The sequence below is a fragment of the Nycticebus coucang genome, chromosome 10 (assembly GCF_027406575.1).
Source record: "Nycticebus coucang isolate mNycCou1 chromosome 10, mNycCou1.pri, whole genome shotgun sequence".
In the NCBI taxonomy this organism is placed as follows: Eukaryota; Metazoa; Chordata; class Mammalia; order Primates; family Lorisidae; genus Nycticebus; species Nycticebus coucang.
Genome location: NC_069789.1, coordinates 115,097,761 through 115,116,842, shown reverse-complemented (window position 1 = coordinate 115,116,842; position 19,082 = coordinate 115,097,761). Strand labels below are relative to the sequence as shown.

The following is a 19,082-nucleotide window of genomic DNA, read 5'->3' as shown; positions in this document are numbered from 1 at the left end:
TACAAAATGGAGTAGGAAGTGGGCGTTTCGGGGAGAGCTTGAGCTAGGTGGTGGAGCTCTTCCTAGACCTTCCCACTTGTTTACCTCGTGGAGAGCGTGGTAAAACTGCGCTTGCGCACTCTCCTGCCCCACTTTTAGCATCTGTGCCATGTGATTTGAACTCTTGTAGTTCAAGTTCAGTTACCCCATTCTGAAAGGTGGTTTCACCCACTCCTGCTCTAGAACTGGCAGGGGTAATACCACTATCTGGCCTGGATGGGGGGAGTATCCTTTCCGGATGTGAAAAACACGTTGACCCGGAAAAGGAGGAGGCCAGGGCAGTGGGGCCTTCGGCGGCGGCTATGGAAGTAGCCGGCTACAGGGTAAGTATTCTCTCGCTTCTTCTATTTGAAACGCTCCCTTACAGTGGTCTGCTTCTCCCTGAGGCTGGAAGGGCATACCGAGAGGTGCGGAAAACCTCAACGCGCCGTCACCCTTCAGTCCACCACCCAGGGGGGAACCAAATTCCTTAGCCCCCTGTGTATTAGAGCTCTTTGGGCCCGCCCCCTTTAGAACGCACACCCTCACCCATAACGCCCAGAAGGCCTCTGGGCTGGACTGCTCCCAGCCTTATTCCCTTAGCTGGTCTTCCTGGCCCCGCCCCCTTGGGGGTAGCTCCTCCCCGGGCTCGCCCCCATTGGCTTCATCCTGGGCGTGTTGGTCCTCGCTTGGGCCCCTCCCCTCCCGGTTCTTGCCCCAGGTGGTGTTTGAGAAAGGAGGCGTGTACCTGCACACCAGCGCTAAGAAGTACCAGGACCCGGACTCCCTCATCGCTGGCGTCATCCGCGTCGTGGAGAAGGTGAGCTGGGAGGAAGCAAGGGTTCAGGAGGGCTCCGAGCCGGTGGGATGGAGGCGGCATCTGTTTGAGGGCTGGCAGTTAGCCATGAAACCTTAGAAAATGAAATGAGGCCTGGCGCTGTGGCTCAGGAAGGCTGAGGCAGGTGGATTGCCTGAGCTCACGCGTTCGAGACCAGCTTGAGTCAGAGCAAGACCCCCCCCCCCGTCTTTAAAAATAGACAGGCGTTGTGTCAGGCGCCCGTAGTCCCAGCTACTTGGGAGGCTGAGGCAAGAGAATCGCTTAAGCCCAGGAGTTGGAGGTTGCTGTGAGCTGTGATGTTACAGCACTCCACCCAGGGTGACAGCTTGGGGCTCTCAAAGAAAAAAAAGAAAAGAAAAGAAAAGAAAATGAAGGCCAGATACAGTGGATCACTCCTGTAATCCTAGCACTCTGGGAGGCTGAGGCATGTGGATAGCTGGAGCTTACAAGTTTGAGACCAGCCTGAGCAAAAGCGAGACCCCCATCTCTACTAAAAATAGAAAAACTGAAGCAACAGGATCACTTGAGCCTAGGAGTTGGAGGTTGCTGTGAGTTATGATGCCACAGTACTCCACACAGGTTAACAGCTTGAGACTCTGTCTGAAAAAAATAAAGAAAGAAAAGAAAATGAAGTGAGAGGCAGAGCTTTGAAAGGCTGAGAGTGGAGACTGGAGAAGTTTGTGGAGACTTGCAGGGGAAAGCTTTGGCAGTGGTGTTTGGGAAGCGCCTCTAACTCCTCCCCTCTTACCTAGGACAATGACGTCCTTCTGCACTGGGCTCCTGTAGAGGAGGCTGGAGATTCCACTCAAATCCTTTTCTCCAAGAAGGTAGGCCTCCCTTTCTCCTTCTTCACCCACTTTTTTCTAGGTGGGCGGAGTGGAAGGGATTTGTGGAACCTGGGTACAATTCTAGGCAGGGGCGGGGGGTGGGGGCCCTGTTTGGAAACCGGGTTCTCTCTGACCCCCTCACCTCTCAGAAATGAGACTCTCAGGTCGTAGGGACAGCTACCTGTCCACCCCCTTTACTCCTTGGGAGAGCCCTGCCAGGGTATAAGAGGATAACTCAGCCTGTAAAGTTGGTTGAAGGGGTGTGGCATTTCTTCTGGTACAGTGTGCCACCTTGTCCAAAGGACAGAACCTATAATCCCAGCACCTTAGAAGCTGAGGTGGGAGGAGTTTTGAGATCAGGAGTTCAAGACCAACCGGGGCAACATAAAGAGACCTTGTCTCTAAAAAAATTTCAAGAATTAGTCTGGCATTGTGGTACATACCTGTAGTCTCAGCTACTCAGAAGGCTGAGGCAGGGGGATTGTTTGAGCTTAGGAGCTTGAGGCTGCAGTGAACAATGATCATACCAATGTACTCCAGCCCTGGTGACAAAGCAAGACCATATTTCATTAAAAAAGAAAAAAAGAGGCCGGGCGCAGTGGCTCATGCCTATAATCCTAGCACTCTGGGAGGCTGAGTTAGGTGGATTGCTTGAGCTCAGGAGTTTGAGACCAGCCTGAGCAAGAGTGAGTCCTCGTCTCTACTAAAAACAGAAAAAACTAACTTGGCATGGTGGCGCGTGTCTGTAGTCCCAGCTACTTGGGAGGCCGAGGCAAGAGGAACGCTTGAGCCCAAGAGTTGGAGGGCAACAGTGAGACTCTACCTTAAAAAAAAAAAAAAAAAAAAAGTCGTATTTGTCTGTAACAGAAATAGAAATAACAATAGTTTAAGCAAAATAGAGGTTCATTTCTAGTAAAAAGCCCAGGCCTGGGGGACTCATGCTAGTAATATTAGTGCTTTGGGAGGCTGAGGTGGGAAGATGCTTTGAGGCCACAAATTTGAGGCTGTAGTGAGCTGATCCAGTCATTGCACTCCAGCTTGGACGACAGAGAGAAATCCTGTCTTTTAAAAAAACAACAAAAAACCCACAGCTACTTGGGAGGCTGCAGCAGGAAGATGATTTGAGCCTAGGAGTTTGAGGTTGCTGTGAGCTATGATGATGCCTCCACACTCTAGCCTGGGTGATAAAGCTGATAAAGCATACCTTTCCCTTTTTTCTTTTTCTTTCTTTTTTTTTTTTTTTTTTTTTTTGGAGACAGAATCTCAAGCTGTCGCTCTGGGTAGAGTGCCATGGTGTCATCATAGTTCATAGCAACCACCAACTCTCTTTTTTTTTTTTTTTTTTTTTTTTTTTGAGATAGTCTTGCTTTGTTGCCCTCAGTAGAGTACCATGGTGTCTTAGCTCACAGCAACCTCAGACTCTTGGGCTCAAGTGATTCTCTTGCCTTAGCCTCCCAAGTAGCTGTTGCTCTGGCCATTTTCAAACTTGTGAGCTCAGGCAATCCATGCACCTCGGCCTCCAGAGTGCTGGGATTACAGGCATGAGCCACCGCGCCCGGCCAACCTCCAACTGCTGGGCTCAAGTGATCCTGTTGCCTCAGTTTTTCTATTTTTAGTAGAGATGGGGTCTTGTTCTTTCTCAGGCTGGTCTTGAACTCATCAGCTCAAGCAATCCACCTGCCTTGGCCTCCCAGAGTGCTAGGATTACAGACATGCTCCATGGTGCCAGGCCCAGCAATACCTTTTCTGAAAAAAAAAAAAAAAAAAAAAGAGAAGAACAGGACTGACACCTAATGCCACAGAACTTACCTGCCAGGGGAGTTGCCACCACTGCCAAAATGAGGGTAGAGAGGATAAGAACACCACTGATGTTGTCAAACTCCACCTGTGGCAAGAAGCCACTTGGCACCCACCTTGGCTGGGCACTAGAAGGCTGAGCTGGTCACCACCACTGCCCAGGTTACCTTTACACATGCACCCAAAGCAGCAGGAAGTATGGAAAACTTCTTCATACCTCATTTCTGCTTTTCAGATCTTGAGTGCATCTGGTTGGTGGAATCTGTTAGGTTCTTGTAAGTCTAGCTGCAAGGAAACCTGGGAAATGTAATTTTTAGCTTTCCAGCTTCTTTTTTTTTTTTTCTGACACAGAGCCTCAAACTGCTGCCATGGGTAGAGTACCGAGGCATCACAGTTCACAGCAACCTCCAACTTCTGGGCTCAAGTGATCCTCTTGCCTCCACCTCCCAAGTAGCTGGGACTATGGGCACCCACCACAACGCCCGGGTATTTTTGCAGCCGTTGGTTTGGCGGACCCAGGCTGGATTTGAACCCACCAGCTCAGGTGTATGCGTCTCAGGTGTAAGTGCCTTAGCCACTTGAGCCAGAGGCACTGAGCCAGATTTCCAGCTTCTATAGTAGAGGAGGGCCCACTGGCCTGGGAAGGGACTCAGTTGCAGCTAAGTTGCTATAGCTGTCTTGTGTATTTCATCCCTTCCCTGTCCTTTGTGGACCTTTGTGGATTGTCATCAGCACCACCAGCTTTTACTGCACTCAAATCCTTAGCATGGCCATTATCTGCACCATTTTCCTGAGTCTGCCCAGCAGCCCTTTGAGCTAGTAAGAGTTAACACTGCTAGTACTGCGTGCTGAGCCCCATGCTGGTCTTTTAAGGTTATTTTTAGAACAACCTATACAGGAATTACTTTTTACCTTTATTGAGATATAATTCACTTGCTATGAAAATCCAATTTTACAGTAAAATTAAAAAATTTTCAAAAAAAAATTTTTTTTCAGGCTGGGCATGGCGGCTCATGCTTATATTCCTAGCATGCTGGGAAATTAAGGTGGGAGGATCGCTTGAGGCCAGGAGTTCAAGACCAGCCTGAGTAACATTAGTGAGGCCTCCTGTCTACAAAAAAATAGAAAAATTAACGAAGCATGGTGTTCCATTCCTGTAGTCTCAGCTACCTGGGAGGCTGAGGTGGGAGGATTGCTTGAGTACAGGAGTTTAAGGCTGTAGTGAGCTATGTTCTTGCCAGTGAATGGCCTGGGCCCATAATGAGACTTCATCTTTTTTTTTTTTTTTGTAGAGACAGAGTCTCACTTTATGGCCCTCGGTAGAGGGCCATGGCATCACACAGCTCACAGCAACCTCCAACTCCTGGGCTTAAGCAATTCTCCTGCCTCAGCCTCCGGAGCAGCTGGGACTACAGGCGCCCGCCACAACGCCCAGCCATTTTTTGGCTGCAGTTTGGCTGGGGCCGGGCTTGAACCCGCCACCCTCAGTACATGGGGCCGGCGCCTTACCGACTGAGCCACAGGCGCCGCCCATGAGACTTCATCTTTACAAAAGAATTATAAAAAGTAGGCCAGGTGTGGTATGCACATGTTTGGGAAGTTGAGGCAGGAGGATTGCTTGAGCCTAGGAGTTCAAGGCTGCACTTAGCTATGATTGAATTACCATACTCCAGCCTACAAAACTACCAAAAATTTGGTAGTTTTCAGTGTATTCACAAGGTTGTGCATTTCATTACCACTGTGCAATTTCAAAGGATTTCATCATCCCCAAAAGAAATCCTGCCTGCTGGCATCACTCCCCATTCTTCCCTTCTTGTAGCCCCTGGCAACCTTTAATTTACTTTCTGTGTCTGAATTTGCTTATTCTAGATATTTAGTATACATGGAATTTAATATGTGATCCTTTGTGTTTGATTTCTTAGGACATTTTCAAGGTTCAGCCACATTGTAGGGTATATCAGTACTTGATTTTTTTTTTTTTTTTTTGGCCGGGGCTGAGTTTGAACCCACCATCTCTGGCATATGGGTCCGGCGCCCTACTCCTTGAGCCACAGGTGCTGCCCTTGATTTTTTTTTTTTTTGAGACAGAGTCTCACTTTGTCGCCCTTGGTAGAGTACTGGGTTGTCACAGCTCATAGCAACCTCCAACTCCTGGGCTTAAGCAATTCTCTTGCCTCAGCTTCCCCAGTAGCTGGGACTACAGGCACCCACCACAATGCCGGCTATTTTTTGTTGCAGTTGACTGGGGCCGAGTTCGAACCCGCCACCTTCGGTATATGGGGCCAGCACCCTACCCATTGAGCTGCAGGCGCCGCCCATTACTTGATTTGTTTTTAAGGCTAAGCAGTATTCCATTGTATAGTTGTGCCATATTTTGTTTATTCATCAGTGTGGTTGACATTTAGGTTGTTTGCACCTTTTGGCTGTTGGGAATATTACTGCTTGGAACACTGGTGCCAACTAGTGTTTTCATGTCTCCTGGGCATATACCTAGTAGTGGAATTGCTGGGTTTAACCTTCGGAGTAGTTGCCAGACTTTTCCAAAGCAGTGGTACCACTTGCATTCCCACCTGTGGTGTACAGAGGTTCCAGTTTCTCCATATGCTCGAAAACACTTGTTACTATCTTTCTGAAGCCCATCATCCGAGTAGGTGTGAAGTGCTGTCTTGTTATTTTGATTTGCACTTCCTGGTGGGACACAGCAGCGCCGTAAGCTGTGGCAATTTCACTGCACAGCCTCCTGTCATGTAGTGTTTACGTCCCCATGCACTAGGAGACTTGGATTCAAGCCCTGGCTTACTTCTTGGCTGTGCTGGGTGACTCTGAGCAAGTGCTATACCTTCTTTGTGCCTCAGTTTCCCTCTATTTAATGGGTCTACCTTCCATGGTGGCTCTCAGGCTCAGATTTGAAAACTCTGAATCTGTAGCCCCTTGCTTTCTTCTCCTTTCTTCCTGCAAGGACTCCAGCGGGGGTGACTCCTGTACCTCTGAGGAGGAGCCGACCTTTGACCCTGGCTATGAACCCGACTGGGCTGTCATCAGCACTGTGCGGCCACAGCCCCGCCACTCAGAGCCCACAAGAGGTAAGCTGAGCTGGTGACCCTGGAGGGTACAGGTGGACAGAGAAGGACACATCTTGCCTGCAGTGGTCATGACCCAAAGAGCTTTGCTGCCCACAGTCACGATGGTTGCTGGCTCGGTGCCCATAGCTCACTGGCTAGGGCGCCGGCCACATATACTGAGGTTGGCGGGTTCACACCTGGCCTGGGTCTGCCAAACAACAATAACAACTACAACAAAAAATAGCTGGGTGTTGTGATGGGTGCCTGTAGTCCCAGCTACTTGGGAGGCAAGAGAATCGCTTAAGCCCAAGAGTTTGAGGGTGCTGTGAGCTGTGACACCACGGCATTCTACCCAGGGTGACATAGTGAGACTGTCTCAAAAAAAAAAAAAAAAGATGGCTGCCTTTTCCCACCTTCCAGGGCCAGGAGAGGAATGAATGGGGGTACAAGACTCTGTCAGCCCAGATACAGCATTGCCAGCATCTCTAGGGGTCGTAGTCTTGCTCATTCCACTGGATGCCCAGATTGGCCATGGGCACTCCCACATGAGTCCTGCCTCTTACTTTCCTGACATCACACAGGGTACTGAGGGCATCTAGAGAAGCCACCTTATCCTTCTGGGACGTGCAGGTGCCTTCCAGGAAGAGGTGATGCCAGAGCTGGACTCTGAGGGACACTTGAGAGTTTTCTCCCCTGGCAGAGAGAGCAGCCCATGCAAGCCAGAGGCCGGTGGCAATGGGCACGCTTAGGGAGCCACCAGCCTTGCACTGTAGTTCAAGCCTAGGGCTGGAATAAAGAGGGGCTTGGAGGTGAGATAGGCCAGAAGCCAGGGACAGCCTAGAAGGGCTTTAAGTACCAGGATGAGGAATTTACCCTGCAGGTCATAGGGGGCCTGGGAAGGTTCTGGAACAGGCATACAAGAATATGTCCACCAGCTCCCCTCCCATTTTATTCATTTGCATTTCCAAGGAATTGTGAGCGACCTAGAATTCTCAGAGGCCAGGGCCTAGGGGTGGCTTGTGGTGGGGTCCTCAGGAGATGACTGTACTAAGGAACATCCTGAGTTGACGTGGCTGTCTCTGGCTCCCACACTTCTTCCAACAAGGCACCATCCCTTTAGGTGCAGAGCCCAGCTCCCCCCAGGGCTCCTGGGCCTTCTCCGTGAGTCTAGGGGAGCTCAAGTCCATCCGCCGTTCCAAGCCGGGCCTCAGCTGGGCCTACTTGGTTCTGGTGACCCAGGCTGGGGGCTCCCTGCCTGCGCTGCACTTCCACCGTGGGGGAACCCGTGCCCTGCTCCGTGTCCTCAGCCGCTACCTGCTGTTGGCCAGGTGAGTCTTCTTCCCCTGCTGGACCTTTCATCATGCTGTATCCCTCCACAGTGGCAGCCTGAGCCCTGAAGGCACTGAAGGAAAACACAAGAACTGATTTAAAGGAAGGAAAAAGGAGTTGACTGGCACATACAACAGATAAATCAATGGACAGTATTGATTTCAGGCAGGACCTAGGTTCCAAAAGGTTGAATAGAGTTGGTTGATTTTCCTCTGACTTTCTGTCATTGTCTGGGACCCCCAGGAGTAATCCTGGTGGCTAGAAATTGTCTCCCCCCATTCCAGCAAGATCCCAGGGCTGCATCTAATTGGCTTATCTTTGAGTCAGTCATCTTGGCCAGATAAGTGAAAGGCCCTCATTGGCCAGTCCTGAGCCATGTGCCCACCCGCAGCGTCCAGCTCTAGACCTCCTCCTAACAGCCCTAAGATGAGGGGTTCCCCAAGGTTGTTGGGATGCTGCAGCTGGAACAAACAGTAGGGTGGGCATGGCCAGCCTGGGCCCCTGGGCCCTACCTGTGCATCATCTCCCACCTCCCAGCTCCCCACAGGACTCCCGCCTCTACCTTGTCTTCCCTCACGACTCCTCCGCCCTCTCCAACTCCTTCCACCACCTGCAGCTCTTTGACCAGGACAGCTCCAATGTGGTGTCTGTGAGTGTCTCTGGGGTCCGGCCTGGCAGGGTGTGGGTAGGGAGGGGCAAGAAGGGGTGGGCCATGACCACCTCTGGCTTTGTCTCCAGCGCTTCCTCCAGGACCCCTATGCTACCACCTTCAGCAGCTTCTCCCGAGTGACCAACTTCTTCCGGGGAGCCCTGCAGCCACACCCTGAGGGGGCCTCTCCTGACCTTCCCCGACCACCCGATGATGAGCCAGAGCCAGGGTTCGAGGTCATTTCCTGTGTGAGTATGGAGGGGACCCTCTCTGTTTCTCTCTGGCTGTGTCATCGTACGTCCATGACTTCATTTCCCTGAGTGTCAGTTTTCTCCTCGGTAAAACCAGGATAGAATGGTACCACCTCAGTGAGTGGCAGGAATGATTTCACAGAACATACATACAGCTATGCCAGGTGTGGTGAGCACCTTCTGGCTCTTATTTCTGGGGGGCCCTTCCTGACTTGGGGGACACCTTTGTTGCTGACTCAGAGAAGGAGCTTCCTGCCCACATGTTCACTGTGCATCCAGCTAAGCAGGGCTCTGAGCTCAGTTGGCTGTGGATGAGACGGTTGGGGCCAGACCCAGCCAAGGCCCTGGGCTTACTTACCTGGTGTTCCGCAGGTGGAGCTGGGACCTCGGCCGGCCATTGAGCGGGGTCCTCCTGTCACTGAGGAAGAGTGGGCTCACCATGTGGGGCCTGAGGGCCGCCTTCAGCATGTCTCAGAGCTGAAGAGCCGGATCTTCTCGGGGGTGAGCGCAGGGTGAGCGCCAGGGTGCGTGTAAGGACTGGTGGGGCTGGTAGGGGGCTCTGCTGAGCTGCTCGCCCCATTGTGCCCACAGGGTCTGAACCCAGGACTGCGGCGCGAGGCATGGAAATTCCTCCTGGGCTACCTCAGCTGGGAGGGCTCAACTGAGGAGCACAAGGCCCACATGCGCAAGAAAACGTGAGTGAGGAGCTGTGGTCCCTGGTGTTCTCAGGAGCCCAGCCTTGCTGGATACAGCACCTGGCACTTCCTAGGTGCATGGATGGTTAGCAGTTGGGCTTGTTGCATGAATGTTGGTCTCAAGCCTGCCACATGCTGGGGGCATTGTCCTGTGCCCAAGGGAGATGGCAGTGAACAAGCCAGACCCATCCTATCCCTGCATGGATGTCTCCTGCCTCCATTGCTGTTTTCATTTCTGCACCATACTGTTCTGATGGTCACAGCTTTGCAGCATGTTTTATAGCCCAGTAGGGCTCATCTCTCGTCACTCCTGGGGTATATTACCCCTGCCGGGCACTGAGGATGCAGCAGTGCCTGGCTGCTCCCTGTCCTTGGTGCTCTCTGTCTTGGGGGAGGGAGGAAGGTGGTGGCAGACTTTCACCAAAGCCCCCATGGATGTCTCCGTAGTGATTTCAGGAGAGGGAAGTATGAGGGATGGTGGCAGGTTTGACTGGGAGGCCTGGCTGAGTCTGTTTGGTCAGAGAGTGACCAAGGATCTGAGCTGTACATCTCGCCTCTCCCACCCTCAGGGATGAGTATTTCCGTATGAAGCTGCAGTGGAAATCTGTGAGCCCTGAGCAGGAACGGAGGAACTCACTCCTGCACGGATACCGCAGTCTCATCGGTGGGTGTAGGGGTGGCACCCCGGGTGGGATGGGAGCAGGAAACCATAAGGAGGGCACAGGCATGGGTGCAAGGGAGAGATGGAAGAAACCCCCACATCCCCACAAGCAGGGACAGGTCCTGGGAGGGAAGTGATGTGAGCAACCGTGGAAATGGCCAGTGGGTGGCAAGGCCAGGGAGGGACAGTGGGAAGGGGACTCAGGCTGCCTTGGAGTCAAGTCTCAGCTCTGTTATTTACTCACCGTGAGATCTTGGCAGTTGATTTTATTATCTCCCTAGCCCTCATTTTCCCCACCTGTGGGAGGATATGTTGAGCCAATAAATGTGAGGCCTGGTTCCTCATGGCAGGAGTGTTAGTGATGGTTTCTAGAATTGGCTGCTCTCTTTCCTCATAGTGAGTCCTAAGTTTGGGGGCTAGTGCTGATGGCCAGCAGGAAAGGCCACCTCACCTTGCTCACCTTTGCGCCTGTACCCCATCCCCGCAGAGAGAGATGTGAGCCGCACTGACAGGACTAACAAGTTCTATGAGGGTCCCGAGAACCCGGGGCTGGGCCTGCTGAACGACATCCTGCTTACATACTGCATGTACCACTTCGACCTCGGTAGGGCACTAGGCCTGCGGGAAGGTCTTCCCTTGTGGGGTGAAAAGGGCTGAAGCTGGATGCTGACCCTGTGTCCCCCCAGGCTATGTCCAGGGCATGAGTGATCTTCTCTCCCCGATCCTTTACGTCATTCAGAACGAGGTGGATGCCTTCTGGTGTTTCTGTGGCTTCATGGAGGTTGTGGTGAGGCTCAGGTCTGGAATGGGAGACAGGCCTCTCAAAGGATCAGGTTCCTGCTCCTCACGAGGCCTTCCCTCCCCTCCTCCTCCCCTCCTTTAGCAAGGGAACTTTGAAGAGAGTCAAGAGACCATGAAGCGGCAACTTGGACAACTTCTGCTTCTCTTGAGGGTGCTGGATCCCCCACTATGCGACTTCCTGGGTATGTATCTTGAGTGGATGGATAGGAGACAATGAGGTTACAGATCTTACCAGAGATGCTCTAGTAGCAGCCACTAGTGACATTCTGAACATTTGGTTCAGATCTAAACAAGAGAAACACCTGTATGTACCCAGAATACTTAACGTGTAGAATTGCAGTTCGGAGCAAAATCTCAGCAGATGCAGATGTCTAGGCATTCACACTTGCCCTGTGTGCTGGGTGAACTGGCTACCCCACACTCATTTTGATCCCATTTTGGCTTTAACCTTTCTTTATCTACTTACTAGATAATTTTAAGAATTAAGGACCTGGGCGGCGCCTGTGGCTCAGTGAGTAGGGCCCCGGCCCCATATGCCGAGGGTGGCGGGTTCAAACCCAGCCCCGGCCAAACTGCAACAAAAAAATAGCCGGGCGTTGTGGCGGGCGCCTGTAGTCCCAGCTGCTTGGGAGGCTGAGGCAAGAGAATCGCGTAAGCCCAAGAGTTAGAGGTTGCTGTGAGCCGTGTGACGCCACGGCACTCTACCGAGGGCAGTAAAGTAAGACTCTGTCTCTACAAAAAAAAAAAAAAAAAGAATTAAGGACCTGGGGTGTGGTGCCTACCACTTTTTATCCCCACGTAACTGGTTCTCACCTCAAGCTGAGGATCAGAAACTGGTTCTCTGGGCCAGGCACAAGTGACTCATGCCTGAAATCCTAGACTGTGGGAAGATGAAGTGGAAGGATGGCTTGAGGCTAGGAGTTCTAAATAAGCCTGAGCACAATAATGAGACCTGGACTCTACAAAAAATAAAAAAATTAGCCAGATATTATGGTGGGCACCTGTAGTCCAAGCTGCTAGGGAGGCTGAGGCAGGCGGATCACTTGAGCCCAGGAGTTGGAGGTTGCTGTGAGCTATGTGATGATGATGTTAACTTATTTATGGACTTTCCCTCACTGAAGCTTTAGGACCCCGCCAAGGGAAAGAGCTGAAATATTCTGGGCCTCATTTCACTGAAGAGGAAACTAAGATTTAGGAAAGCACACATGCCTTCCTGGTGTACACATACATAAATTGCCTCCCTGTATCATTTAGTCTCCTGAAATGTTACTTCTGTTGACTGCATGAAATCCTGTCCACCTGAGCATGCTAGAATTGATTTAACTGACCTGGACACTTGGGTCTTTTGCTATTTTCCATCATGATGAATAGATGAATAGTCTGGATAATTTCTTTGGGTTAAATGTCTTTTTTTTTTTGAGACAGAGTCTCACTTTGTCGCCCTCTGTAGAGTGCTCGCTGTCATAGCTCGCGGCAACCTCAAACTCTTGGGCTCAAGTGATTCTTTTGCCTCAGCCTCTCGAGTAGCTGGGACTACAGGCACCTGCCACAATGCCCCACTATTTTTGGAGACAAGGTCTTGTTCTGGCTCAGGCTGGTCTTGAACCTGTGAGCTCAGGCAATCCACCCGCCTCAGCCTCCCATAGTGCTAGGATTACAGGTGTGAGCCACCTTGCCTAGCCTCTTTAGGTTAAATTTCAAGAAGAGGAATTGTGTCCAGAGCAGTATGTATTTTTACAGCTTTTGAAATGTCTATCCTGGGCGGCGCCTGTGGCTCAGTGAGTAGGGTGCCGGCCCCACATATCAAGGGTGACAGGTTCGAACCCGGCCCTGGCCAAACGGTAACAAAAAAATTGCTGGGCATTGTGGGGGGTGCCTGTAGTCCTAGCTACTCAAGAGACTGAGGCAAGAGAATCGCCTAAGCCCAAGAGCTGGAGGTTACTATGAGCTGTGATGCCATGACACTCCACTGAGGGTGACAAAGTGAGACTCTGTCTCTAAAAAAAAAATAAAGAAATGTCTATCGTCCATCACTGCTTTCCAAATAATCATCAGACCAGCTTATGTTTTTCTAGTAGTGTATCTACAAGCGCCAATTTTCTCAACCTTTAGCAAGCTCAGCTCTCAGCTACTGAGATTGATCTTTCCTTGGGTTTATTGGTCTTCACATACCTCCCTTCCATGTCCGTGGCATGTGGAAGGCAGGATAGGAAAGTCCTCCAAAGTGTTCCTGCCTTGTCTCTGAAGTCCCCTGGGCTGGGCATAAGTTACTTTGGCTAGTCTGGGGGGGATGGTCTTCCAGCTGGGATCACTTAGCCTCTCAGTCCTGATGCCAGGCATGCTGTAAGCTGGAATGGGATCCAGGTCGGTTTTGAGACACACCAGCTGTGGGTGAGGCTTAGAGTCGGTTCCCTATCCTCCCCCAGACTCCCAGGACTCGGGCTCTCTCTGCTTCTGCTTCCGGTGGCTGCTCATCTGGTTCAAGAGGGAATTTCCCTTCCCGGATGTCCTTCGGCTGTGGGAGGTGGGCCAGCCAGGCTGGGTGGGAGGCTGGAAGAGGAAGAATTGGGCTCTCCCATCTATAGAAGGGCCTTGGATTTTGGGGGCAGGTGGGCAGAAGGTGCAGCAGACCTGGGAAGACCTTGGGTAGAGCCACGACCTCTCCCTCCCTCTGGCACCCCCAGGTGCTGTGGACAGGGCTCCCTGGCCCCAATCTGCACCTGCTGGTGGCCTGCGCCATCCTGGACATGGAGCGAGATACCCTCATGCTGTCTGGCTTTGGCTCCAATGAGATCCTCAAGGTGAGGGCTGGCTCCCTCTTGGCACCCCCTGACCTGGGGCATGGAGCCACAATTTCGGGAGTAGGTCCTTGGAATGGGATTATTATTTTTTGAGACAGTCTCACTTTGCTGCCCCCAGTAGAGTGCCCTGGTGTCACAGCTCACAGCATCCTCTAACTCTTGGGCTCAAGGGCTCAAGCGATTCTCTTGCCTCAGCCTCCCAAGTAGCTGGGACTATAGGCACCCACCACAATGCCCCATTTTTTTTAGAGATGAGGTCTGGCTCTAGCTCAGGCTGGTCTTGAACTCATGAGCTCAGGCTATCTGCCTACCTTGGCCTCCCAAAGTGCTGGGACTATAGGCATGAGCCACCAAGCCCAGCTATTGGAATGGAATTATTGATAATATGGTTAGCTGGGCGGCGCCTGTGGCTCAGTTGGTAAGGCGCTGGCCCCATATACCGAGGGTGGCGGGTTCAAACCCAGCCCCGGCCAAACTGCAACCAAAAAATAGCCGGGCATTTTGGCGGGCGCCTGTAGTCCCAGCTACTCGGGAGGCTGAGGCAAGAGAATTGCTTAAGCCCAGGAGTTGGAGGTTGCTGTGAGCTGCGTGAGGCCACGGCACTCTACCGAGGGCCATAAAGTGAGACTCTGTCTCTACAAAAAATAAATAAATAAATAAGATAATATGGTTAGGGCGGCGCCTGTGGCTCAAGGAGTAGGGCACCGGTGCCATGTGCTGGAGGTGGTGGGTTCAAACCCAGCCCCAGCCAAAAAAAAAAAAGATAATATGGTTAGCTATGAGCATCATGGGCTGGGCCTGGGTCAGGGTCAGTTTTTTCTTATGCCCCCTCCCAACAGTGTCCTCACAGAGCAGGGGACCTGCTCCTGCCCTAGAATACTACCCAGTGGTAGGGCTGGGGTCTTTCTCTTTGTTGGGTCCCAGCTCAGGCAATCAGTGAGTGCTTGTTGAAGGCCTGCAGAGAGTGAGCCCTGATGGCCCAGCTGCTTCTGAGCCCCTAGAAGGCTAGCCCTGTCTGCCTGACCTCGGTTGTATCCGCAGCACGCTGCAGAGTGGGCACCTGGCGTGAGGTGTGATGCCTGGCGCCTGACTCACCCACTCCCGCAGCACATCAATGAATTGACCATGAAGCTTAGTGTGGAGGACGTGCTGACGCGGGCTGAGGCGCTCTACCTGCAGCTCACCGCCTGCCCCGTGAGTCGTGAGTCGCTGCCCCTCCCCGCAGCCCTCAGCCAAAAGCCTCTCACTTGCTCACCTGCCACCCCCACTCCTCCCCTGCAGGAGCTGCCTCACAACGTGCAGGAGGTGCTGGGTCTGGCGCCGCCCGCAGAGCCCCACAGCCCTTCATCACCTGCCTCCCCTCTTCCCCTGTCGCCCACCCGAGCCCAGCCGGCCTTTCTGCCTCCCGCGGATACAGCCCTGCAGCCCGACAGCAGCCTGGAGATCCTGCCAGAGGATGAGGATGGCGCGGACCCCTAACCCAGCCGGCAACGGGCACTTTATCTTTTGCCCTGTGGCAGGGACAGGGTGGAGGCGGGGACGAGGGGGTGTGCTCCTGATAAGCTGACTTCATTCATTAAGCGCCCTTCTTACTGCCAGTCAGCCAGTTGTTGAGGGAAGGAGGCTGCACTTTGGCTTCGACCTGGATGGGGAAGGGGTAGTGGCTCAGAAGTCCCTTTTGTGGCTCTGCAGAGCAGAAACCTGACATCTTGGCCAGTGAGACACAGGAGGCCCCTTGAGGGTGAGTGATGGGGTTTGGTGGAAGGTAGGGCCCCTTCACCTGCTTGATTTGGGGTTTGGGAGGAGTGACTCAGGGCTAGGGCTGCCACCTAGTAGCTGTGCTGGGACACTTCCCAGACATAACTGACAGGCAAGGGCCTGTGGAGCTGCACACTCTGGAGACCTTGCCTACTAGCTGCTTCTGTCAAGAAAAATAAACTAATGTTTAACCCACGTTCATCAGATTTTCCGTTACTTGCATCAGGACAGATCTGCGCCTCAGCCTTGTGTCAGTTGGGGTGGTCATTGTGACTCCTGTTTCCCAGTCTGTCCTGTCCCTCCCCTCACCCCCCAGGGAGCCCCATTGTCCAGGAGGAAGTAAGAGGCTGCTAGCTCTGGGCTCCAGCAGAGACGAGGCCTTTCTGACTGGAGGGCTAATCGCTTTGGTTCAGGGCGAACTGGGAAACTGCGCCAAGGAGGAGGCAGGATCACACGGCTTTTTCCGAAAATACTTTAATCCGAGGTTCTTTTGTGGGTGGTGTTCGGGAGAGATAACTGGTGTAGGATTGGAAGTTGGGTGGAATCTCCCTTTGCCAGGTCACACGGGGCGCTACTGGCCATTGAGTGCACGCGTGCATGGCTGGGCCGCTTTGGGCTGGGGGTCACGGACACACGACCCTCCCCGCTGTTGATCTTAATGGCAGCCCGCAAGGCCGACTTGACAGCGGTCTCCATCCAGCCGTGGGGGAGGGCCGTGTGCTCGCCTGCGAAGTAGATGCGGCCATAAGGGACCGCCCAATTGTAGTCCTGCCAGTCGTCCTTCTCGTTTTGCCAGAGCACCGGTGGTTGCACCACAAAGCCACCCTGGCTGTGCGGGTCCTCTGCCCAGCGCTTGATGACGCCGCTGCCATCCCATAACCGGTACACGAGCGGCCCGTGCAGTGCCGCCAAGTCGTCGAGCGCCAAGCGCAGAGCCTCGTCCAAGGTCAGGCCGGCAAACGAGGCTGCCGCGTCCGACCACGTGTACGAGGCCAGAAGCAGCGCACCCTCGTGCGGCGGCGGATAGAATATCACGCGCGATGGGCGGTCTGTGTTTGAGTGGCCGCCTTCAATGTCCTCGTCGTGCCAGAAGGGCCGGCGGAAGCTCAGGAATACCTTGGTGGCCGGCACGTAGTGCAGCGCATGCAGCGCCTGCTGCAGTCGACGCGACAGTGGTGGTGAGAAGCTTATGCGCTGCACCGCCGGCCCACTCGCTGTTAGCAGCACCACGTCCGCGGTCAGCGCCTTCAGACTCCGTGCGCGGCGAGCGGTCGCGATCTGCACGTGCACATTGCGCATCCCCTGCGTGATAGCCACGACCGGCGCGTTCAGCAGCACTGGTCCCGACAACGAGCTCAGAAGCGCTCGCGGCAGCAGGTCCCAGCCGCCCGCGATGCGACTGTACCTGCGGGCGAGTGGAGAGCGTGAAACGGGCTCTCCGACCCCGACCACCACTGCTTGACCCTGGCGGCCCCTACCAGCTCCCCGCTAACCCCGCCCATCATCTGCTACTCACAGCCCCCGCGGGTTCCTGCTATTCCTGAGTCCTGTGTGACCCCAGAACCCTGCCGCTATTCCCCTGGACCACGCCCTTCTCCGGGAACCATTCTTACCAGTTCTTCTGGAGGACCCGGATACCCGAGTGACCACGGGCTGAACACTTCTCCAACCTCTTAGCCTCTTTCCTCTCCACTCAGGCCACGCCCTTCCCTCCTGCTCCGCCCGCCCAATCCCCACGGCCTCATTCACTCCCCATTACTTGCCCGCCCACTCCGCCCCACCAAGCCCCGCCCCTCACTGGAGCCGGTCGCTCAGGCAGCTGTGGGCCCTAAGGGCCTCCGCGAAGCTGAGATAGAAGAAACCATCCTTGGACATCACATCTCCTAGAAGCTGCACGGCCGGCTGGCTCAGGTTCCCCTCCCCAAGGAGGTATTCCTGCAGGGTGGGGGCAGGCCAAAGTCAGAGCCCTGACAGGCTGCACCTGCCCACTCTGTCCTTATTCTCATGGGGAACCTTCCCCAGCTGGGCCTCCCGGTTTCGAGGCACCTCCCTGGACTGAAGCAATCCGGTCTCTCTCTTGTGACAGATGAGGGAAACTGAGGTCCAGAGAAGGGGCGTGTCTAGCCCACGGGTCAGGCAGGGAGGAGGTGGCAGGACTGTGGTCCAGGCTTCCTGCTCTCTGACTCTTTGGGGAAGGCCCCATGTGTACCCTTTTGCCCCCATTTCTCAGACAGCAAAGCTGAGGCCCCCACTCACCAGGAGTGTGTGCCTTTCAAATTTCTTCATTGCCTTTTTGCAGCCCATTGTTTTGAGGTCTTTGAGGGCCTGTTGTGAAATAAGCAGACAGTGCTAAGTTGCCAGAGCAGGTGGGTGGAGGCCAGGACTAGAGCCCAAACCTGGGCTCTCTCCCTGGTTCTGCCTATGGCCCCTAAGCTTTTTTTAAATTTTCTTGAGACAGAGTCTCACTATGTCACCCTTCGTAGAGTGCCATGGCGTCACATCTCACAGGAAGAGGAGACTCAACCTCAAACTCTTGGGCTTAAGTGATTCTCCCACCTCAGCCTCCCAAGTAGCTGAGACTATAGGCGTCTGCCACAACGCCCAGCTATTTTTTTTGTTGTTGTTGCAGTTGTCATTTCTGTTTAGCTGGCCCGGGCAGGGTTCGAACTCGCCAGCCTTGGTGCATGTGGCCAGCGCCATAACCACTGTGCTACGGGCACGAAGCCAAGTCCCTGAGCTTTTACCTGTGTTATGCCCTCAGTCTCATGCTCCATTGCAACTCAAATGCCACCACTCCTGCAGGTCTTCCCAAATTGCTAGTGTCCCCTCTGCACCAGATTTCAGCCCACCTGGGTTGTCACCTATCATCCCAGCTGGGTGTTGTTTTGCCTATTTCTATGTGCCGCACCCCCGGCATCAAGCCGTGGCGGGATGGCTCTGTCCGCGTTGTAAAAACTGTGGTAAGGCGGTGGGTGCTCCTCGGAGCGTTGCCCCCAGTCCCCCTGGCTTGCGACAGCAGCGCATAAGTTGCCTAGCATGCCTTTTAGTGAACGTAGGAAGTCATGAGGTGCGGCATAAAAGCCTAAGAAACTTTTACCCTGAAACCTGTCTGTTCAGTTGAATGACTGATTATTGCCTGATTGTTTTGAGAAACTAAAAATAAACACAGTGACTTACTGATCCATAATTAAACACAGCAAGTATGGCTGTGCCGGACTCAGTGGCTCCAAGAGAGCCTGTACAACAGCACGTCCCCACCATAAATGTCAGTGAATTGAAATAGTACATCGAGAGAATGCAGGCACGGCAAACAGGATGTTCCAACATGACACCTCCTGCAGTAAAACTTTACTTAGAAAAACATCTGACTTCACTAATTAGTAAAACTTTACTTAGAAAAATGTCTTACTTCACTAATTTTCATATGTAACACAAATCAATAGAGTAGTTTAATGTTTAATAAACAATTAACTATAAATCAAAATATAGTTACTAATTAGAGTAAAAATATATAGAAGTAGTCAAGCATTATACATAAAAGAATATGTTCAGCTGTTTTTAAAAGAGATCATAAGAAACTGAAAACAATTAAAGA

The 19,082-nt window shown here is 52.9% G+C and overlaps 2 protein-coding genes across 7 annotated transcripts in view; one reads left to right on the top strand and one right to left on the bottom strand.

The window, feature by feature from the left end:
• Positions 1 to 109: 109 nt before the first annotated feature.
• Positions 110 to 15,688, top strand: TBC1D17 (TBC1 domain family member 17). The gene is made up of 17 exons (XM_053606656.1): positions 110 to 362; positions 740 to 838; positions 1,609 to 1,683; positions 6,440 to 6,563; positions 7,663 to 7,870; positions 8,409 to 8,520; positions 8,610 to 8,768; positions 9,144 to 9,272; positions 9,363 to 9,466; positions 10,036 to 10,130; positions 10,615 to 10,731; positions 10,814 to 10,914; positions 11,011 to 11,110; positions 13,355 to 13,452; positions 13,613 to 13,729; positions 14,837 to 14,923; positions 15,011 to 15,688. The coding sequence occupies exons 1-17, from the start codon at positions 342 to 344 to the stop codon at positions 15,206 to 15,208; spliced, it is 1,944 nt and encodes a 647-aa protein (XP_053462631.1). The 5' UTR covers positions 110 to 341; the 3' UTR covers positions 15,209 to 15,688.
• A 153-nt stretch (positions 15,689 to 15,841) lies between these two features.
• The window catches only part of IL4I1 (interleukin 4 induced 1), a 48,510-nt gene continuing 45,269 nt past the window's right edge, over positions 15,842 to 19,082 (bottom strand). For all 6 annotated transcript variants that reach the window (XM_053606657.1, XM_053606661.1, XM_053606659.1 and 3 more), the window contains 3 exons: positions 17,744 to 17,812; positions 17,286 to 17,422; positions 15,842 to 16,892 (listed from right to left, as the gene is read on the bottom strand). In XM_053606657.1, the coding sequence (XP_053462632.1) occupies positions 15,962 to 16,892; positions 17,286 to 17,422; positions 17,744 to 17,812 (1,137 nt within the window). In that variant the 3' untranslated portion in view covers positions 15,842 to 15,961. The remainder of the gene's footprint in view (positions 16,893 to 17,285; positions 17,423 to 17,743; positions 17,813 to 19,082) is intronic.

What these genes read in the sequence shown, in the direction of transcription:
- TBC1D17 (XM_053606656.1), top strand. Translation starts at nt 342, where the DNA reads ATGGAAGTAGCCGGCTACAGG. An exon ending in TGGAAGTAGCCGGCTACAGG is followed by an intron (nt 363 to 739) that starts GTAAGTATTCTC and finishes TTCTTGCCCCAG; the next exon opens with GTGGTGTTTGAGAAAGGAGG. An exon ending in CCCACTATGCGACTTCCTGG is followed by an intron (nt 11,111 to 13,354) that starts GTATGTATCTTG and finishes ATCCTCCCCCAG; the next exon opens with ACTCCCAGGACTCGGGCTCT.